This window comes from Corvus cornix, chromosome 3 (genome assembly GCF_000738735.6).
Source record: "Corvus cornix cornix isolate S_Up_H32 chromosome 3, ASM73873v5, whole genome shotgun sequence".
Taxonomy (NCBI): domain Eukaryota; kingdom Metazoa; phylum Chordata; class Aves; order Passeriformes; family Corvidae; genus Corvus; species Corvus cornix.
In genome coordinates this window covers 83,091,772-83,112,505 of record NC_047056.1, presented here as the reverse complement: position 1 = coordinate 83,112,505, position 20,734 = coordinate 83,091,772, and the positions used below count along the sequence as shown (strand labels likewise).

The following is a 20,734-nucleotide window of genomic DNA, read 5'->3' as shown; positions in this document are numbered from 1 at the left end:
ACAGATACTGTAAAACCTGCAAAACACACATGAGAAATAAAATCAATACTTTCTTTTTCAGCTTTATAGCAGTATCAGTAACCGTAGTGTGTCTAGTTGAATTGTCAAAACACCACATTCTAAACAAAAAATTCTGTAACGTGAAAGCCCTTGATCTTGCAAATATTTTGTTTCTCAACATATGCAATATAAAATTCATCTAAATCTTTAATATAGGAACTTACCTCTGCTTCCCTGAACTTGGAGAGCAAGGCAAATGATCAAAAATATTAATCCAGTTTTCAAATGCATGCTGTCTATTGATCATTCAGTTTTCAAGACCAGTCATGCAGGAAATGAGAATATTTTGGTCAAGTAGAAGAATTCTGTTTTCTTAGAGAACAAAAATCCCCAAAGGTCTTTTTTGTTATTAATTTTCAGGTGTCTCCAGCCTTGGACTGCATTGAATTGCAACTAGGCAGAGTGCAACAGGTGCCAGAAGGCAAGAGCTGGGTGAACCCCTCCAACATCCACACTTCTAGCCTGGGGAACTGGAGTGGTAAGACAAGAGTGACGAAGTTTTAAAAAAGAGCAGTGTCTGTTTCTGGAATAATCTGTTTATCTGCTGCTCAGACATAATCCCTCTTACGGTCCAGCTGGAAGAGCTTTCTTCATCTTATTAACCTTCTGGAGCAGCATCTGTCAACCCCAGAAGACTTCAACAATACCATGATAAACAACAGAAGTTTCTTCTAGTTCCCATTGCCTTCGAACATTGATCCTTTGGGTATTCTGGAGGTATGGCATGTGAGAGCTAATTGTGCTGTTTCCAAACCAGGGATCGTAAACCTCAGGGAACTTCCTTAAGATAACTTTTTCCTGAAAGAACGTACAATGCTCAACTCTTCCACTGCCTATGTCGTGCAATCCTCTCTCCCTTCTTGTACCACAAGGTTGCTGTTGCAATATTCCTGTCAAAGCAGTGATGGTGATGTTCTCTGACAGTGGTGAAGTGATGACTCAGCAGTGAATTGCAGCAGTGTTCCGGGCTAGCACAATCTGATGCCAAACTGTGACTGGGGCAGGGAAAGTGCTGTATGGTGGGAGGAAAAGAGAAAGTGATGAGAAATGCTGTTTCAAGCACACAGCTCTAACTAGGCCAAGAATTGGCAGTGAGTGAATACACTGTTCAAACAGCTCTGCTCCAGTTTCCCAGATAACTATTCCAGTTACATATTGGCAAGGGTAAATGTTCCATACTTACCCTTTTATTTTCCAATACCTTTTTTACTGTTGCATTACACCTGAAAATGCTAGCAGGTAGGAATTTCTACTGGGCTCTCCCCCTTAAAAATTTTTGTCCAAGTGCTTTAACATAAGAAGTATCTAGACTGGCAGCAAGAATCTGTAAGCACGTTACTTTAAGAACAACCTTCATTTGAACCCAATCAGTATTCTATTTTTACTTGGGATTTAAACAATGGTAACCTCCCTCCCTTTCCAAGATTGCCTGATTTTAGCTACTCAGACCAGCTATTGTGGAGACTAGGCTGTGACCAGACAAGATCTGCTTTTTTTTTTTTGTGTATTACCTTTCATGCACATTGTTTTATTGTTCCAAAAAAACAAATTAAGAGTACCTTGCTAGCAGCACAATGCAAAGCAACAGTAGAGATGATTAGGACTTCTACTGAAGAAAACTTTATTATATAAGGATCATTCTTTAGCAGTACCAATATTTGTCTTTACATGTTTTACATATAATAATCATATTGTATATAGTGTAATCATACCTGTGTGAACCAGGTAAGCTTTAGCAAACACTTTTATTTGAAAGATGAAGCTCGCCCCATATGTTACCTTATTTTTAGTTACTTCAACTTTTAATCTGCAACAGTTGGAAGCAAAGAGAATTTTTCTCAGGGTGGTGCAACCTGCCATTTGTGGTGTCATCTGAGAGTGTGGAATTGGTGACAGTCAGATTATTTCCTCAGAGCACTCTGGATACCAAACTCCACATGGAATTTGATAGGAATGTGATCCTTTAATTTCATCAGGAACCTAATTTGTCAGACTACATTTTGAAAATGTGCAATAAAGAGATTTACTTAATTACTCTAGAAACTGTTTAGTGTAGCCTGGGCTAGGAATCAGAAATACTATATCAAAGCTTTCATATAAAGATGTATTTTTGAGCCATTTACATGCTGGAGAATGCAGACATTTAATAACACATTCTTATCTTTCAGAGATAGAAGAACAAGAACAATCCTAAAATATGACATTGTTTTTAGTGTCAAGATATGACTTAAGGAAAAGATTGAACTCTATAGGTAAACTGTGATTAAAAATTTGTAGGGCAGGAGTTTGCATACTTGGAGATTATGCTTAAATCATTAATATTTCAAGCTGTTTTCTGCTAAGGCAGTGTCTTCTATGTAGTTCCATTTAATTAAGAAATTTTGTAACTAACCTTGATAACTGCCACAGGGAAGCAAACAAGAATGATAAACACTCATTAAAACTAAAGCAATATTATCTAGGGACCACTCCATCTCTAAGTACTTCAGAGTTTAATTATAGGTCACTGTTAATTAATCTAGAACTGTTTCTTCTAGTTGGTTTGCTGTCAACAATAATTATATATTGTTAAAAAGGTGATTAAAAAAATTCTACTGAAATTCAATAGTGCCTTACAAACATACTACCAAGACATTGGAAGGGCAAAACTGGATGCTAAAATATCCATTCACCCAGGATAAGTGCTTACAAATGGGTTAAATTAGACTCGTTACTGGTCATCTGAGTGCATTGCTGCATGTACCTAGAATAATCACACTGATATGCTGTGTAAATACACCTAAAGCTGTTTCCTTTGTTTGCAGAAAAATGGCAATTGAGGCCTTCAAGGACTCCATTTAGAAGACCTTTGGTAAGTCTGGGGCTCTAGACACTGTCACATAAAGATGGCCTGGAGGTTGTTATGCACGGTCCTGAATTTTAGGTACCCTACCTGGGTATGTAATACAGGGTGCCAGCTAACTCATATTACTGAAAATTGAAGTTGTATTTTATACCATCAGCCAGAGTCTAGACCATCTCCGTTCAACTTCAGGTTGTAGTTTCCCTGAGTAATTTCTCTATTGGTCTAGCTAACTCTTTTCCTTAAAATTTCCACACTGCATTTACCTGAGAGGTGTTTCTCACCCTGGGGAAGGGGAGATACAAAATTTTGAAGTACTTTTTAAATAGCCTCAAGACTTTCTCCGGTATTCATTATTTCCATAAGAACCAAATAGATACTTAGCAACCAACATACACTGGGCACAGCTTCGGGCTTCTGATTAAAAGTGAGGAAACCTGGGTTCTTCAGGTCCTTTCTCTGCTGTTGAATTTGGCCAAAACAAGCTGCATCTCAGCCTCCTGATCTGTAAATGGGAGGGAGGGATGACCCTGGGGGAGATAGAAAAGATTCTATAGGAGCAAACAAGATGATACACGCTAAGAAAGAATGGCTTTTCTCCCCCTTTCTCATGCACTAAAATGTAGATAAAATATTTCACAGATGACTATTTTGAGTTTTAAAAATGTATTTTTAGATATTCTGGTTTCATATTTTAGATATGAAAGTTAGGCATAAGCACTAGCCCTGCACTGGATTAAAGACTTTGCCACAAATGTCTTTTTCCTCTCTGAGTTTTTCCAGTTCAGCAGTAATTTGTACTTTGCCCTCTACCGCTGCCCAGCCACCATATTTGGGTTTTTTTCTTACTGACCTAATACAAGATTTACATTTATCCTATAAATTAAAAAAAAATTTAAAAATTAAGAAAAAAAATAAAAGAAAGAGAAACCTGTATCTCTCAGGTCAGATATATATATATATATATATATATATATATAGATATATAGATATATATAGATATATATTACTCTTTTGGCTTTTTAAATTATATTTCATTAACAATCCCTAATAGCAGGGAGCAAATATGATCATATCAGGAAAGGTCAGTTTGAAACTATGCAAAATAGTTTCTTCCTGAAAGAACAGATCAGTGTCCAGACATCATGCTTGAAATCGTTCTCTTGTTTTTCAAACCAATTGTTCTTTAAACTTATTCCTTCCAAAAACTGAACTCACTTGATATATCCTGGAAAAGTGCCATACAACTTTGCTGATGGCCACAGACTGTGATAGCATTGGGCTAAAGCACATTTTTATTGGGCTTTCATTAAACTATTAGTAATGCAGCAAATGCTGTGAAAATGAAGGTAGTTTTCAGCCTGACCAAATTCCAGAATTGGAATAATAATTTGGGTGAGAATAAGGCTGTAAATACGAATTAAAAGAAACGGCCAATAACAGACTCAAGAGTTCCAAAGAACCTCAGCGATTAAGGTTCTGAGTTGATGGCTGTGCTACTGAGTGTTTAAATCAGCCTCTATATCAAAGCTAAGTTTTCAGGAAGGTTTTGGTCCAAACCTGGAGAATTGTACTTCAGCAAGGTAACCAAATCTGTTGATGGTGCAGCATAATTTCTCAAAGTCTCTAAGACTTACACTAATAGTGAAAAGATGCAGATCTGTGTCCTGCTGCTCAATGAGGATAACAACAATGCAGATAAAGTATATTAATGGGAAAAAAAATAATGCTATTGATGAACAGATAATTATTAGCTCTAAATTAATAGCCATTTGGCAAGGAGAGTTTGAAAGTATAATTTTCAATCTTTAACCATGATCAAAAAGAGAAATATAATATTAATGGTTTATTAGAAAGGGATAAAAAGGAAAGGAAAATGTTTAAAAAATTAAATCATATCTCATATTCTTGTCCTGCAATAACAATATTGCCTAGTAAGATTAGATAGAAATTCAAATGAGATGGTGGTGAAGGTTATCAGGAGAATGGATGGGTTTCTCTATAAGAAAATATTACCAAGCCTTGAAGTCTTTGGCCTGAAAGACAAATGTCATAAGGGTTGAGAGAATTTGATGAAATTACTCAGTTTTTCTTGTAAGGTGGAAGAAAGAAGAGGAAAATACCCAATTTCATTTTCAGGCATCTATTGACTTCCTTCTTCCTGAGCTTTTACATTTTTGGTCTTGGCAGCTTGCTGAGACAAACAATTTTCCAATTTAATTATGATATTATAAAAATTTCCTTCCTTTAATAATAAGAAGGAATTCAAGACAATTTTGAATAGTAAAACCATCAGGGAATGGGATACACAAGCTCTTCTAGTTGCAGCAAAAGCAGATTCCACAAAATCAGTCAAATGCAACGAAGGCAAGCTAGGAACTGGGTCACTTCAGCTTTCCTGGTTTTTATGTTATTTTCTTATTCATTTATTTGCCATTAACACAGATAAGATAGTAGATTAACTGAGTCTTTGATCTCATCCATGACTACCTCTAGGCGCTGAACTGTAGTCCCTAACTCAGACTAACTTTCCATTAAAGTCAAGCTTACTGCTCAGGCTGAAAGCAAATTTGTCTATTTTCTGTGACACGTCTCTCCTCCAAAACAAGGACCCCAATGTTCTGCTGTACTGCAGCTGCAGAGACCATGGTGGAATTCTAGCCTGAACACAAAATTGAAGCAGGTGATGCATGAATGCAGTTCTTCATGTTATTTCATTAACATAACCCTAGATTACTTCTGCAATCAAAAAATATCTCCAGGTTTCTCTGGGGCCTTTAGAATCGTTGCTGTTATGCTGTTGCTAACACAGTTGTGAAGTCCTAGAACCCCTTATCCTTTAGAACAGGAAAAAGTATCATGTGCATATGATGAGTTACCAGTCAATATGTCTCTGATCACTTCTTGACCCCATCACCTCTACTTTCTTCTGAAACTTTTTTTAGATTGTACACTCTTAAAAAGATCCATGTACTTAGATGCTGTTTAGTGTGACAAGGGAGATAAGGGTATGGAAAAAACATGGTAGTAACTGAGTAATTCAGCATAATTATGAGGAAAATACCTCAGCCTCAGACTACTGCTTTAGGATGATCACTGATAAACAAATGATCCTCATGTTGACAGTTGATGAATTTTCTTTGGTATTTTCTAATATCTAAATGGGACTGAAATGATTTCTTTTTCCTATTAGGCTGCAAAACAGCAAGCTGACCACAGGCTTCCAGTCAATGGAGATAAAGACTGCAGTACATCTGCTCAAAGAGATTATCGGTCACTTGCTTGCATACCAATACACAACCTTCTGTTACTCCTGGAGCTGCCTTAAGCTTCTGTCATGGGGAGCCATAATGAGCTTGACACATTGCTTTTCTCTTGATGCTGGGAAAGGATCTTTCTAGATTTAGCTGATAGAGGAACTGACGGTTTTACTGTTCACAAAACTGTCCTCAGCAGGGTAGCAAATTAAGTTGAACATTGTAGTTATCAGCTTTAAAAAACGGAAGCTATCAAATATGTCTCTTTACATGAAGAAAGCCTGCAGAGATGGGGTCTTTTGCCATATATTTTCTCTAAACAGAAGCAGAAATCTGATAGCTCAGATTTCTGTTTCTTTTAATGGTAATGGGAGAGAGATGTTTAGCAGTAAAAGAGAAGGCAAGAAGGGAGATGTCTAAAGAACTACATGTGCTTCTATCTTTAGACTAGCTTAGTTTTTCCCTCTTTGAATGTAAGATAATAGTTACTCTTTCTTGCTTAGCCTAGCAATGTTCACTTTTTTTCTTTCACTGTTTGTAGCTATTCCTTGTCATCCACAGTGTCTGCATTTGTTCATCAGGGTTTTACTTTCTACATTTACCATGTGAGAGTGGAGTATGAAACGACTGTATTTCCTGAGCACAGGACTGAGCTGGTAGGCAGGAGTTTCTGGAAAGGTCTTGCAAAAAACCCTAATGTGTGTACCTGGGTTGTGTGCCACTGAAGGTGTGATTAAATGGAGAGAAATTAAAAACCTACCCAGGAAGATAAAAATATATGGAAATCTTTGGAAATTTATCTTTATTGTGGAAACAGGATATATTTTTTACCTAACAGTTTCTTACTCTTCTTTTTCAGGAGGGGGTGTGTGTTGCTATTGTTTTCTGAAAGGGACAGGTGACAGTCAGCACGACTCTGTGGACCTGACCTGAAACTTCCTGATTTATATGTGTGTTGATAACTGTCACTAACAAAGTTAGTGGCTGCCGTGATTCATAGTCCAGCAAAAGTAAATATAAATATTTAATTTCAACATTTTTTAAACAAAATATAGGAAAACTGGAAATAATGCGGAGATTGCCTGTAATTAGGCCTAGCAAGACTTGGAGAATTTTTAAGTAATTTAAGCACTACTATTATCTATATTATTGGTGGTTTTGCTTCAGTTGCTTTCAGTAATCTGCTGTGTTTGAGCTCAGAGTAATGCTGTGAAAGTGTGTTCTGACAAAGACACTTTGGGAAGCAGGTTGTCTGTCAACTGTACAAGTATTGACCTCTCATCTTACAAGATGTTTTACACTTTTGATGGAATATGTCTTACAGTATCATGCTTATCATTCCTTACATAATAGATTCTGTGTATGTGCAGAAGCTGGTTTTCCCAGTATTGATGCTGCTGGCTCCCTCCATGGAATCTCACAAAATCAACTTGAATGTTGTTACCACCAATAAACTCCCTTAGGGTTTATGCATGATAACATTACCAGTGTGACACTGCCATTACTCATTTCATGCTTTGTTCCTTGTATCCCTCGTTACCTTGTCTTCCACTGTTAAATGAAGTATTATTATTATTATTGTTATTATTTTCCATTACTTCTGAAGTGCTCTGAGCCAAGTGGGCTTTATCTGCATCTCGTAGCTGCGTTTTGGAATGTAGCTGATGCAAAATAAGAGTATAGAAATGTTTTCTCTAATTCTTTAAAACCATGCTATAGTTCTTGGTTTTATTGCTCAGTTGCTCTTTCTCATTTTGATATTTTGGTATTGAAAATCTATCAGGGAAAGATCAATTAGATGAGTTCTTAGTTGGTATCCCTTCCAAACAGAAAAATATTGAATACTTTTTGGCTATTTTATGTGAGGATGGGTGTATTTTTACTGTTTCCAAAAGTAGTTATTGTAAAATTGTTCTCATACTTGAAAATTGCCTCTTCACTTTCATTAAGCAGCTTGAGAAGTTGTCATGTATAATTTAGTAAGGTTGTGACCTTGTTTTTCTCTGAAGATGTGAGTTACCTCTCAATTCCAGTTTTTTTTTTTTTTCCTTCTTGCAGATTTGTATTTCTGGAAGTGTTTGCAGTTTCAGTGTACTATTCTACAAGGCCAAATGTATTATACATGTATTACTCTGCATGCTGAATAGAGCTGGGATTGTTTAGCTTTCAGAAGAGATGACTCAGGGGGGAATCTTAACATTTAAAAATACCTGATGAGAGGGAGTAAAGAGGCAGAACCAGGCTCCTCAGTAAAAGGATATAAGGCAATGGGTACAAACTGAACTATAAAAAATTCTATTTGAACTGACTTTTTAAATATAAGAATGATTGAACACTGGGACAGTGGTCTCTAGAGATGGTTGTGAAGTCTACATTCTTGGAAACATGTGAAACCCAACTGAGCCACCTGTTCTAGCTGACCCTGGTCTTCCTTGGGGCTGGACAATGTGCTCAGCACAGGCCCCTTGCCCACTCAGCCATTCTATGACACTCTCATAGTGAGCAGTGCTTCAGACTACTGCAGGGCCTCTATAAGTCACAGTCAGCTCCAAACAGTATTTTCACAGGGATTCTTTGATGTGGCAAATATATTTGCACACAAAGATTTCAGAGTATAATACACACAGAGCAGGAAGAATTATTCCATGTACTATTTCATGTACAATTAGTAGTCTAGAAAGCTGAATTACACTTCAAAGAAGGAGAAGTTCAGTCTGAATGGGAATAAAACAATTATAGAATGTGTTCATTTCTGGAACAAAACTGTGATGAGGAAAAAGTTTGTGTATTGCTAGAAATGCTGTTAATAACCTGTTCAGATTTTTATTTTTTTATCATCATTCTTTCTGTGATTCCTAGAAAAGACTTCAAAATTTAAAAAAACATGGTACAAATGCTCAATTACCCTTCCCCAGAAATGAATGCACAGCATTGATCAAAGTAATAGGATTGGAGTTCAAAAATATTTTCACAATATAGGATCAGCTGTGGTTAAGTTACTTCCAGTTTAAGACCTGCATCCTGAGATGCACTGATGAGGCATATGGTTGGCAGGAAGGGAGGAGCTGAGAAGAAAATCTGTTGTACACAAATCCCATTTTCTTTCCCTTTCAGCTCAGAATAAACCCTAAATTCTCAGTCTTTGATATTTTGTATTCATTTTTAAAAATCACATTTTCCAACCAATTATTTGTCCAACTACCATTTTTTTATTCTTTCCCCTGGTCACCATCTGGCCTCTCATCTGGTCCCTTTTCCCCATATTACCAACTGCTTTCTCTGCTTTCTGACCTTCCTATTTCATTCCATCTCCTAATTTCATTCTGCTTCTTTCTGCTGTTTTCTCATCTCCTCTATGTCCCAGCCTGAAGTTGCTTTCCAGCCCACTATGGTATATTATTTTGAAAGCTGAGAGTGGAGTAAAGGATTGTTGTGTTTATTAGCTACCCCTGGTAGAGAACTGCAACGTAAGAAGTGAGAAGCTACTTATGTTATACAATACCACCATCCGCTGGCAGTTCCTCCTTCTTTCCCTCTGCATTTCACTGATGGCTACAGCAATATACAAGTAGCTCCTGTCTTCAAAATTTACCAGAGACTTACAATTTAGAAGGCCAAATAGCTCATATTTTATTAGGAAAAAATAAGCAACTGTAGTGTACCTTTATTCTACCTCCCACCAGACTGTTTTAACATGAGGGTTTATTTAACTCCTTTTCAGACATCTTTTTAATTTCAGCTTCTCAATCTTCATTGCTACCTTCAGGTTCCCACAGTGGCCCCACTTCATGCTGCAATGCAGTGAGGGCCCTCCCTGGAGGATGCAGGCTTCAGAAACCAGGCTCTGTTGTCAGCCGAGCTTGATGCTCTGCTCGATGCTGATGGAAGAGGATGTTATATGGGTTCCTCCCACCTTACCCCTGAGGTAACTGAGCAGTGAACTGGGACTCCTCAGCATTCTGGTCTGAGACAGCAGAGAACAGGCCCCCTCCAGGATCCAGCAGCTTTTTGCATCACACTGATGATCAGCCAGACAAATGGTTTTGGAGGAGCCAGCTAAAGGCTGATTCTGGCACAGAAGAACTTTAAACCAGCAACTTTTCTGTGTAGCCTCACACCTGTGTGAGACACACTGGCTGGCTGCATGTCCTTATTACCAATTCAGGGCTGCCTCTGTGCTATGCACTTCTTAGAGGCAAGACAAGGTAGTGCCTCTGCCCCTAGACAGTTCACACCATAGATATCTGACTGCTTTTTACAGTTCCGGTTCAGGACAGCACTGCCCTGTGCCATGCAGCCACCTTCTGCCACCCCCTGAGCTTCATTTCTTACAGACTCTGAGCTCAGCCTCACTCCAGACTCTTTCTGTGCCTCTCCTCCCTCCCTCTGGCTATCTTTAATACCTATACTCTGTCCTGTCTTTTTTTCAAGTAATCCCTTGCTAATTAAACTCTGCCCAAAGGGCAAGTAAACAAAAGTAGCAGAACTGACATGAAATTTGCTGGCTCTTACTCCTCTTGCTCTCTTTGTGTGCTTAATCCTCTCTCTAGCTTTTATCTGCCTATCTATTTGGATAAGAAGCTGTTGTGCAATAGGGATGCTGTGTGTGTGTATTGTACAAGCCCCACTTCCATAAACATTCTGGTAACAAATAAACGCTACTATCACACTATATGTAAAGGTCATCAGAGGCTGCTCTTGCCATGTCTCAAAGGTGTTAGTGGCAGCTGTTTTACTGCTGTCTGTATGAGATATTTGGGATTCTGCTTCTGCAAAAAGGTGTTTTTTGTGAAACTGCTCACATTCTCATCAGGCTGGAAGCTTTTTTTGGGCTCAGATGTTTTCCTGGAAGCTAGATTCCATGAAAATGTTCCAGGAGAATTTTATAGACCAGCACTTTTAAATAAACAGATCTCTTTAACCTGTCTTCCCATGTGAGGACTTGGCGTTAGCTCCAACTTACCCCCTCAAACAGCTTGAATAACTTGGAGTGAAAGAAAAAGAACATTGTCTTTGGAGGGATGTCAATGCCCTTTGTTTCCTCCATTTACCACAGATGCCATTCAGTTTGAATGTGCATTTTTGAGAACTTCTGTAACTTGTGTAGCAGTTCCAAAAGTCCATCTGTGTTTATGTGTAGCTAGTGTTGAAACTGTAGCAGCATACACTCAGCATTGCTCAGAAAAGAGAGACAAGGAAAAAAATAAGCAGCCAGGCAGTGCAAAGCTCCATATTAACATTTTATCAGTGACTTAATTATCTAATTTAAAACAAGCATGGTCATCCTTATTTAATGCACAGAACACATGAAATCCCGGGTTAGCATCTGTCACAGGGAGCCCATGATTTTAGCAGCTGTCTTGTCTTGCCCTAGAGTGTCCACATGGGTAGGTGTGGTCATGATATGTGAAGAATTTCCTGCTTTCCTGGGACCTGAGTTTTCTCTGAAAATTATTTGTGGGCTCTACATGAGGCCCATTTGCCCAAATACCTTTGAGGCATTCATCTGCCAAATGGTCTTGCTTTGTAGGAATTCTGTTGATAGGGTGTTGGCTTTGCCCTAGGAAAGTGATAAGCATATGATTGTCTAGACTTACATAAACAAGGTGGAAGCAAAATTCTGCCCTACCTTGACTGTCAAATTCATATTTTCCCTTTTTTCTTTCCATATATTTTTCCCATTTTCTCATTTTCATACATGAAAAACATGTCTGTATATCTTAGTGTTGAAGTTGGCTCTCTGTTCTCAGCTGGAAAGAATTCAGTATTTTGGGAAATCCAACATCTTCTTAGGAACAATCCAAGAGAATACTTCACTAAGCTAAAATTCCTGAACTGGCTTTGTTGCGTCTTAGTAGTAATGCAAACTAGACAGTTGATTTTAAAACAGAAGAGCACTTATTAAGCAACTTTTTTTGGTGTGTACTAGGAGCTTTCATGAATGTGCTTGTGGGATGTCTCTGGATGATCTGAATTCCAGGTCAGGGTTTCAGGTCAGATATATAGGTCAGGGTGCAATACAAATTGTTGATAATCAGCCTTTCTTACTGACAAGGGGGGCTGTTTCTCCCACTGGTATTTCCAGAACTGTAGTTTCAGGATTTTTGCTGTCTGTATTTGGACTCAGACATTTGTCACATCTACTTCTGCAACACAAATATGGGACATTTTTTATGCCAGAGAAAGGATTTAAGGGTGAGATACTTGCTTTCACAAAAAGTCTAACACTGTTTGTATATGAAAACATCAATGGCTACTTTTGAGAAAATTACTTATTTTTTTTAAACTCTGTGCTATAAAGTATAACTTATCTGTTAGTAAAATTTCCAAACAAGTTGGGACTCATGAAGGTCAGAAAAGAGAAGTGAATTTACATAGATTAAAAGAATGAGTTCTTGGTGTTATGGAAATGATCAGAAAAAAATCACACTGATTAGCAAAAATCCCTCATGATGACCAGTTTTTCATCCAGAAGCATAATATAAAAGCAAGTGTAAAAACACCAAAAAACCTACAAAATAAAAAGAGGTTGGAATGCAGCTATTTTGATGAAATAAAATGGATCATAAGGAAGAAGTAGAGAAAGAAGAAGTAGGAGGTCCAGTAATAGCAAACACTTAATATCAACAATGAGAAAAATAGAAATAATAGAAAGCAAAGGAATATAATGCTGTATATAAGCACTCAGGAAAAAGACACATTTTTTTCCCTAAAATATCCTAGAACTTTGCAAAACCAGGCAAGAGGATGGGAGAGATGGACTGAGTTCCAATCTTTAATGCTTTACATGCTTTACAAATCCATTCATGGGACCACTGTCAATATTCCTACGTCAGCTATGAAAGAGAGCTAGTATACTCCATGTTCTTCTATAATGTTATTCTTTAAATCCAGAAACTGGCTTCTGTTCTGCTACAGTAGGACAGTCTGATCAAAACTTTATCATATGTAATAGCCTCTTATTAGTATTCAATTTTCCAATGTAGTAACAAAGTCTTATCACATATGTGACAAGATTCCTGATAATGAAGGTAAAATAGATTAAGTAACATGGTAAAATATTTCAAATGCTTTAGAATTCTCCCAGCAAGACTTTTGACATTGGTTCCTTATGTACCTTGGAAACACTGCTCAGCCAGCAAATTTCACAGCAAAACAAATAAATAAGCAAAACCGGTGAATAAAAACATTTCACTACTGAATTTGTAGAAGCTGTATTGAAGCCACGTGCACTGCATGCCTCATGGGAACAGACTGGATGAAAATGGAATTCACTGTGAGGAAGAATGCTGATTGCATATACCTAGACCTAGGTATAAGTGATTTACCTGGCAAAAATAAGACGTTTATGCAAGATAAAGTATTGTCTATCACCGCCAGGATGATTGAGAAGCATAAAGCAAAGATACAGAGCTCCTTATTTAATATTATAGAGCCTACCAAAAGGTACAGACGTGTTCCTGTAATGCATCATCATTACTTCAAAATTGGGTCTTTATTCACAATGGAGGAGAAATGTTTTCAAATTATATTTTGCTTTTCTGCAGGAAAGCAGTTAATGGCACATAAATTTAAATTGCTATGAATTATGTTACATGCTTAATTTTATTGCATTCATTAAATTATATTACTTTCCACAAAGAACAGTGTGCTGTAGAATAGTTGTCAGTTTAAGTGTTTTGTAAAACTAACTGAAAAGTCCCACATGGGACTTCATAATTTTCTTCTATAGAGCTCAGATATAAGTGCAGACTGTTCTTCTGAAAACTTGCAGAGACTGAAGACAGAGCTTCTGCTGAATGGGAAGAAAGCTTCTTCCAGAAAATTGCACAGATCCAGCAAGAGCAGATAAGTATCTTATGTTTGCTTTAGTGAGTCTTCTTGTAACCGTCTTAGTAGACTGGATTTGTGCTTTTTTAGTGAAAGTGCATTGCCTTTCAGCTCTTAAATTAGCTTTATTCTAATTCCCATTAACACACAACAGATGGAGAGCTATAATCTGAAGGGTCCTGTAACTAAGTCTGCCAAGTGTATTTGTGTACAAAAGACTTGATTCCATCATGGTTTTGGCTTGATTTCTACGAAATGGTATATAATTGACTTAAAGTACGTGATCTGTTTCACAAAATCTACTGAATCAACTTTTGAGCAGAGTGTAGCTTAGATGCATGTGTTTGTCTGACTGAAGCCCTGGGTACATTCCTTTCTCATGTTCATAGTTTTCCACTTCAACATAACACATGTATTAGATTGTTTAGATTGTCAGCTACGATTTACAGAAGTAGAAATCTTAGAATGATAAATAAGTGGCAAAGACATGGTTTAAACAGGATACTAAGAAAAACTAGCTAATTGTTTTGAATTCTGTATTTGTATTTGTTCCGGTTTGTGACTGGATTGTAAAAGTAGGTTGTAGTTTCAGAGACATCTTAAAATTTTTTACACAAGGATTCAAATGCCTCTGACCTTTACAAAGGTTGGTGCAAATTTAGGATTGGAATGTATCATGACACTCTCTCAGAACCTCTGTTATAATATATAGTTCACTTATTTATGTCATATTATACAGAATACAAAAACAGTGAAAAGAGCAGCAAGTAAAAGGTTCACTAAAAATCTTTCTGCTGAAGTGCTTGGTGAGGGTGAGGAAACTGACACAGTCCTACATGTTCACAATACATAAAACAATATAAGGGAAATAATAAGAATACACATATTTGTTAAATTGCAGAGATAAACTTCCCATCAAAGAGCCATAATTTCTTTCAGTGCTATAGGAAAGCAATTAGAATAGTTTCTACAGTTGTTGCTTTTGTTACATTTACAGACATTTCTTTACAGAGAAAAACATTTAATAACAGGAAATTCTGATGATTGTAAATATATTTCCACTTCATATTATAAAAGGAATTTGTGAAATTAAATGACAGCTACTGAAGCATTAGGGAATATAAAAATACTGTACAGCACTCGTTCAGTTTGACACGTGATAGAGCAGAAAACCACCTTTTCTCCCGTTTTTGCGAGGCTTATTTCATGTCCACAAATGCAGAATGGATACTTCGATACTGATGGTCAATTCTGAAAATTCCTGGTTTTTGAGTGCATTACAAAAATGCATTCCTTCTGTTGATAGAACAGAAAATATCAGTTCTTTTGATATAATGCAAATGGGCCTATTCTACTTTAATTGTGCAGTCAGTGCTCCTGTTGAATTTATTTATAGTCTCAAGGGAATCAGTGTGTAGTTTTTTACACCTGAGTTTGAAGTTTAAGATTTATTGTTTATGTTTTTAAGGCTTAACTAATTTGTAGTTAAATTTGAGAGGGCATTGGTTATAAAATTGCTGAGTCCAGAATTTCGATCTAATGAAAAACCACAGCTTATGAGAAAATGAACAGGCTTTCATCCCCAAAGAATCTATTTATGGGAAAAGCAGCAGGTTTCCATCCCCACAGAAATTACTTCATTATTCTGGAGACTGCATATTGCATAAGGAGGATGAGTAGGGAGTAACTGCCAGAGCTGTACAAAGGCACAGACTCAAGCAGAGAGGGAAAGGAAAGTACAAATATCCTTATGTCACATAAAAAAAGTCAATTGGATCTTTAATTGTCACTGGTAAAGCTATTAGTCAAACTGGACAAACTGAAAGAGCTGACTTAAAGGACAGCCCACAGCATCTTGTCTTACTGATTAGAAGGAATGATGCTATTTAACTGGGATTAGCTAGCTGATATTTCTGGATATGTAAACACCTGGATTGCATCTTCAAAATGGTAAACAGGCCTTCTTAAAGAGGAGACCTGTTAACAGGATAGTATCAAGCATGAATACAACAAGCAGACTTCCCAGAACTGACCTAGTTCAGCTTTATGTTGTTTACCAGGGACTACATCTCGTGCAGTATCCTACGAAGTGTGCAGGGACATCTGATGACCAAATCAGAGACTGCAATTAAACACACTTAGGCCACCTGAGCACACAAAAAATAAGTGTACAGGAGAGCCTGGGGTGGGTGCAGGCAATGCAGGTGTTCAGAAAATTACCTCACGTACATGCAAATATTACTTTATATAAAACAAAGAAAGTTGTTATCTGAATAGGAATGCCGAATGAGGCTGTAATTGAAATAATCCTGACCAATGCAACATTAAAGCTAATTGAAACAACCTAAAACCAACCAGCTCCCATCCCCTGTATTTTTGCAACTGAATGGCGTGTAGTTTTAAAGTGACAGGATGTATCTATATGTAAAAAATCAGAGTACTGCTTATACAGGAAAATCATCTCAGCAATCTACTTAAGGCATAAGGATTTGTGGGAAGTGTAATTAGACTAGTATTCTGGGAATTTAGAAAGCTGGATTGAATTCTGTGTTCATCTACAGACAACTGTGTGACCTTCAGCAGAGTCCTTGGGTCAGATCGCCAAGGCTACAGTGAGGGGGAGTTAGAGGCTTAAAAGCCTTTGATGATCTGGAGCTTTGTTGATCAGTCGAACTCGTTTCCATAAAACTTTCCTCTCTCAAGGCAGTACTGAGAGGATGAATGTCTTACAACTGTGCTTTTATGGTAGTAAGAGAAAGTACCACGCTGTTCTTGATCGTAGTTGCTGACCACACCTCTCTCTTCAAAAAGTGCATGCAGGTGCTGAATTGAATCATGATGGTATAGACTTTTGCTCTTGCAAGGGAGGTTTTTTCCTAAGTATCAGACAACTTCAAGTCTGGGTTAATAATCTGAATAAAAGCACTAGCAAAGGAACTTTTAGCTGGTCGGTTCTGTTTTTATCATGAGATGACTCTACAGTTAATGTGAATTGTTATAAAAAATTTCATGGTACTCTGATGTTATTAAGACTGCTTAACTTAAATATTTTTCTAGGATTTAAAAAACTCCTACTTGCCACAAAAATAATAATAAAAAAGGAATCCATGACAGATATTTTCTGTCTTGGAAATGTCAGTGGGCTCTGGGGACATCTTCTCTTAGTGAATAGGCCTCTCTGCTTTGCTTTTTAGTCATTGATGTAATGTTTTTCCGTACAATTTCTTTTTCTCTTAACAAAATCTATTTGAAAATTTCTCTCCTGAGGAACGAAAGCAAATTCTTGCCTTTCAACAGTCTCTCTGTATCTTTCTCTTATAAAGTGGATTTTCAGGAATCATCTTTATCATCTTTTCAGCAATTCCTGAAGCATAAGTGATAACTTTTTTGTAGAAGAGATAAGGACTGTTTTAAGTTTGTTTACATAAGACAGAATAAGAATCTTATGTTCAGATTCAAAGAGATTGTTTGAATTTACCTGCAGCAATGCAATTTGTGCTTTTAAAAAAAAAATTATCCCTCTTAAATTATTAGAACCTTGCAAACACAGATCTGCAGACAGAGGCAGCAGAAACAGTACGGAAGAGTATTTATGCCTTGACTCATAACTATCAGTTTTTCTACATTGTTGATTTTTAAAAGATGAGAAAGAATTAAAAAAAAGAAAAAGGAAATTATTCAAGAACTTAATAATAATTCTTTTCTGCAATGAAAGGTTGAACTGATGGCAGCAATGCTGTGCTCCTTTCCTGATTAAAAATTTAAAATGTTTAGTTCTACACAGTTCAGTCTCTTTTGCATCAAAGGAGTCATACCATCTTAGGTTATGACAGAATTTGTCCCAAAGTATTTTTATAAAAATACATATAGGTATATTGGCCACTGTAAAGCATTTTTATTCACATCTTTTCTGTGTATGATTCTATAAATAACCTTTAGGGGAACACCTAAAGGAATTAGGTTGAGCAGTAAGACGATAAATATAATTCATGGCTGATGTATGCAGTGTAATTTTATTAGAAAAAATAAGTGGAACTTCTCCTAACTCTCACTGGGGTCTGAATACAGAGCCACAAAGATTCAAAGATCTGCCCATCCCTGTTTGTACCTCAGTGAAAACTAAGAAACTGTTAGAGAATACCTCAAATAGAAAAGAAATTATCCTGAACTTGTGTAAATTTTTAATGTAACTTAATGGGATAGATTTCATTGGAATATTGTGTTTGATTATATCACCTTTCCTATACAACATTTCTTGTATAATTTTAGCAAGGAATTTTCCTGGTTTGGGTTTTTCCCAGCAAAATAATCTGATGTAACAATGAGTTTTTGAGGCTTAATTTATAGATGCCTGTATCTTAACACCCCTAGCTGGAGGGTGATATAATAGGTGCAGAGCATTGTTATTACAGTGGGCATTGACAATGGATCAGGCGAAATATTTTTCTTGATTTGTCTGTCATACCACTGTAGCCAGTGGCAAATGTTTAAGGGAAAAGTAGAAAACCAGAATAAGTAGTAGTAGTAGTAATAATAGTAGTAGTAGTAGCAGTAGTAGTAATTGTCCACAGAACATTCTGAACCTCCTAAATTACAGTTATGGGCTTCCACTTTTTTTTTTTTTTTTTTAACAAATAACCAAGGCTACTTTCACACTTCAGCCAAGGATCCTGACTGGCAGATCTTACACAGTTCCTCTGCTAGACCTGTGAGCTCCTGAATCACCAGGTGGAGGCCAGACAGATAATTCTGCGTCATTTCACGCCTGAGACCTCAAACATGGTGTGGCAGAAGAATTCTGGAGACTGTGTGAAGCTTTGCTGAGGTAAAATATGTTCAGTAGATTTTGTTGATGCTGTTGGTGCTATTCTAAAACAAATCTCCTTGAGTCTGATTGCCCTGGAGATCTTCAAGGTCTTAGCCAAGGCCTGGCTTACTGCTTTTCCTCAAGAGAGCACCAACAGTGCCAGCTCCCTTCCACTAGTTATCTTGTAGGTTGGTTTGTGGGTTAATTACCTCTCTTGAAAATATCTGGGAAATAAATGCCTCAGCTCCATCTGTTTTTGTGGGGATTAGAGTTGATTTAATTAAATTTACTTGCATTTCCAGCATTTCACAGGCCACATCCTGAGAGGAATTAAGACTTTGCTGCACTCTTGCTTCACTTGAGTTTCTCACAGAGATGTAGCACTCTGGAGCTACATTTCATCTGAATCATGTCTATCCCTGTAATAAATTACTGGCTTTACAGTCCACGGTAGCAGGGGAGTAACTCTAGAAATGCTAAGGCTTTGAAGAAGTGCTTAGAGACTGGTCCAACTGGGTTGCTTGCTTCCTGTTAAAGAAGGATTTAGTCTGAACTGTTGGACTGTTTAAGCAATAATATGGCTTGGAAGTAATTTGTCTGAGTATGTTATGGTAAACCTCTCATCTGTTAGATCTATAAAAAGTCTGCATATTTGTCTTGCAATCAGAGATTCTCAATAACATATACACAGGTTATATAAATACATTAGCTACTACTTTCATGCCATTGAAGGAAAATTCATTTGGCAAATATTTCTATTCTAGCATGGGTAGCTGTGATTTTAATAAATTTTTGAGATTGTTTCAAGCCCTTGAAAAGTTCTTGGCTTCAGGCTGTTTATTTTCTTGCATTTTACCTTTCTAAAACATTCAAGGTAAGTGGAAATATTTGCACATTCTGGAAAAATTGGGAGTTGGGTGAAGTACTTATCCACACTTTGTGGCTTCAGAACTGCATTTTAAAAAATCTTTTTGATAATTTTACAACAAAAGTTCTATGAGTAAAGTTTCTCTATGTAGTTGTATATGGAAAGTGTAGTTTTGTTAATGTTTTAACCAAGAAAGTAAATTCTAATTCACAATGATAAGAAACACAATTGGAAGTTCCTTTTAATTTGAAAGATAACATTATGTTGAGGGTTTCATGTGAGATCTCTATGTTTTGAAAGAAGAAATTTGTCAACTCTAGTTCATGTTTGTCTTCTGTCTTTCTTATTTTCTTTTCAGGAACAACACTTTAAAATCCTCAGATATGTAACTGAACACTGAAATAGCACTGTTCAGCATTTCTTATGTTTGGGTGTTGTGAAAGACTGAGGTGATGAGGCATTTGTCTATGTTGTAGCAAGGACTACTGCTATGAGATTCCAGACTGGTTTAGGTGATAATTTGGAAATTATTGACCTTTTTCTGAACTTAAGTTCATGAAATATATGGAAGGGACATAGAGACTGTGATGCATAAATGTGATAGGATTTTAGCAGTATGCAATTGACTCAGAAAAAGAAATAATTTAACCTCATGCCTACTTATTTTGTGCCACATTTGAAGTTGATTGCAGGTTTGCAGTTTTGGATAGCATATAAATTATTTTTAAACACACAGAGACACACCTTAGCCCTTAATAGATAAACTGGGAAAATGAATGATAGGCTGTAGAACTAAAATCTAGTGTCCAATGTTTTTTCAGACATATGAGGTGTGCTTTTGAATGCTGACTCATACCTCTTAAAATTTACTTTAAATTACTAGCTTTTGTAGGCCTGTCAGCTGGCATTTTAAAGTGGTGTCATTTGTAGTGCAAAGTCAGTTAAAGCTTTTCTTATGAAAGAAGTAAAATTTAGATATTTTATAAAAAGATTCCTTTGACTGATATTGGAAAGCCTTTATTTTGCAGGGCATAGATAGGACCAGCATTCAAAAACCTCCTCTGTGCCTT

General features: G+C 36.8%; 1 protein-coding gene and 1 long non-coding RNA gene across 7 annotated transcripts in view; one reads left to right on the top strand and one right to left on the bottom strand.

Moving 5' to 3' along the window:
* The window catches only part of IMPG1 (interphotoreceptor matrix proteoglycan 1), a 72,132-nt gene extending 71,101 nt beyond the window's left edge, over positions 1-1,031 (bottom strand). For 3 of the 6 annotated variants that reach the window (XM_019288003.3, XM_010405180.4, XM_019288002.3), the window contains exon 1: positions 225-1,031. In XM_019288003.3, coding sequence (XP_019143548.1) covers positions 225-291 — 67 coding nt within the window. In that variant the 5' untranslated portion in view covers positions 292-1,031. The remainder of the gene's footprint in view (positions 1-224) is intronic. The other 3 variants (XM_019288013.3, XM_019288008.3, XM_010405187.4) reach the window with 2 other exon arrangements.
* Positions 690-14,179, top strand: LOC104692901. The gene is made up of 3 exons (XR_002046341.3): positions 690-777; positions 2,865-2,911; positions 13,934-14,179. It is a non-coding gene; the product is annotated as an uncharacterized LOC104692901 (long non-coding RNA).
* Positions 14,180-20,734: the final 6,555 nt, after the last annotated feature.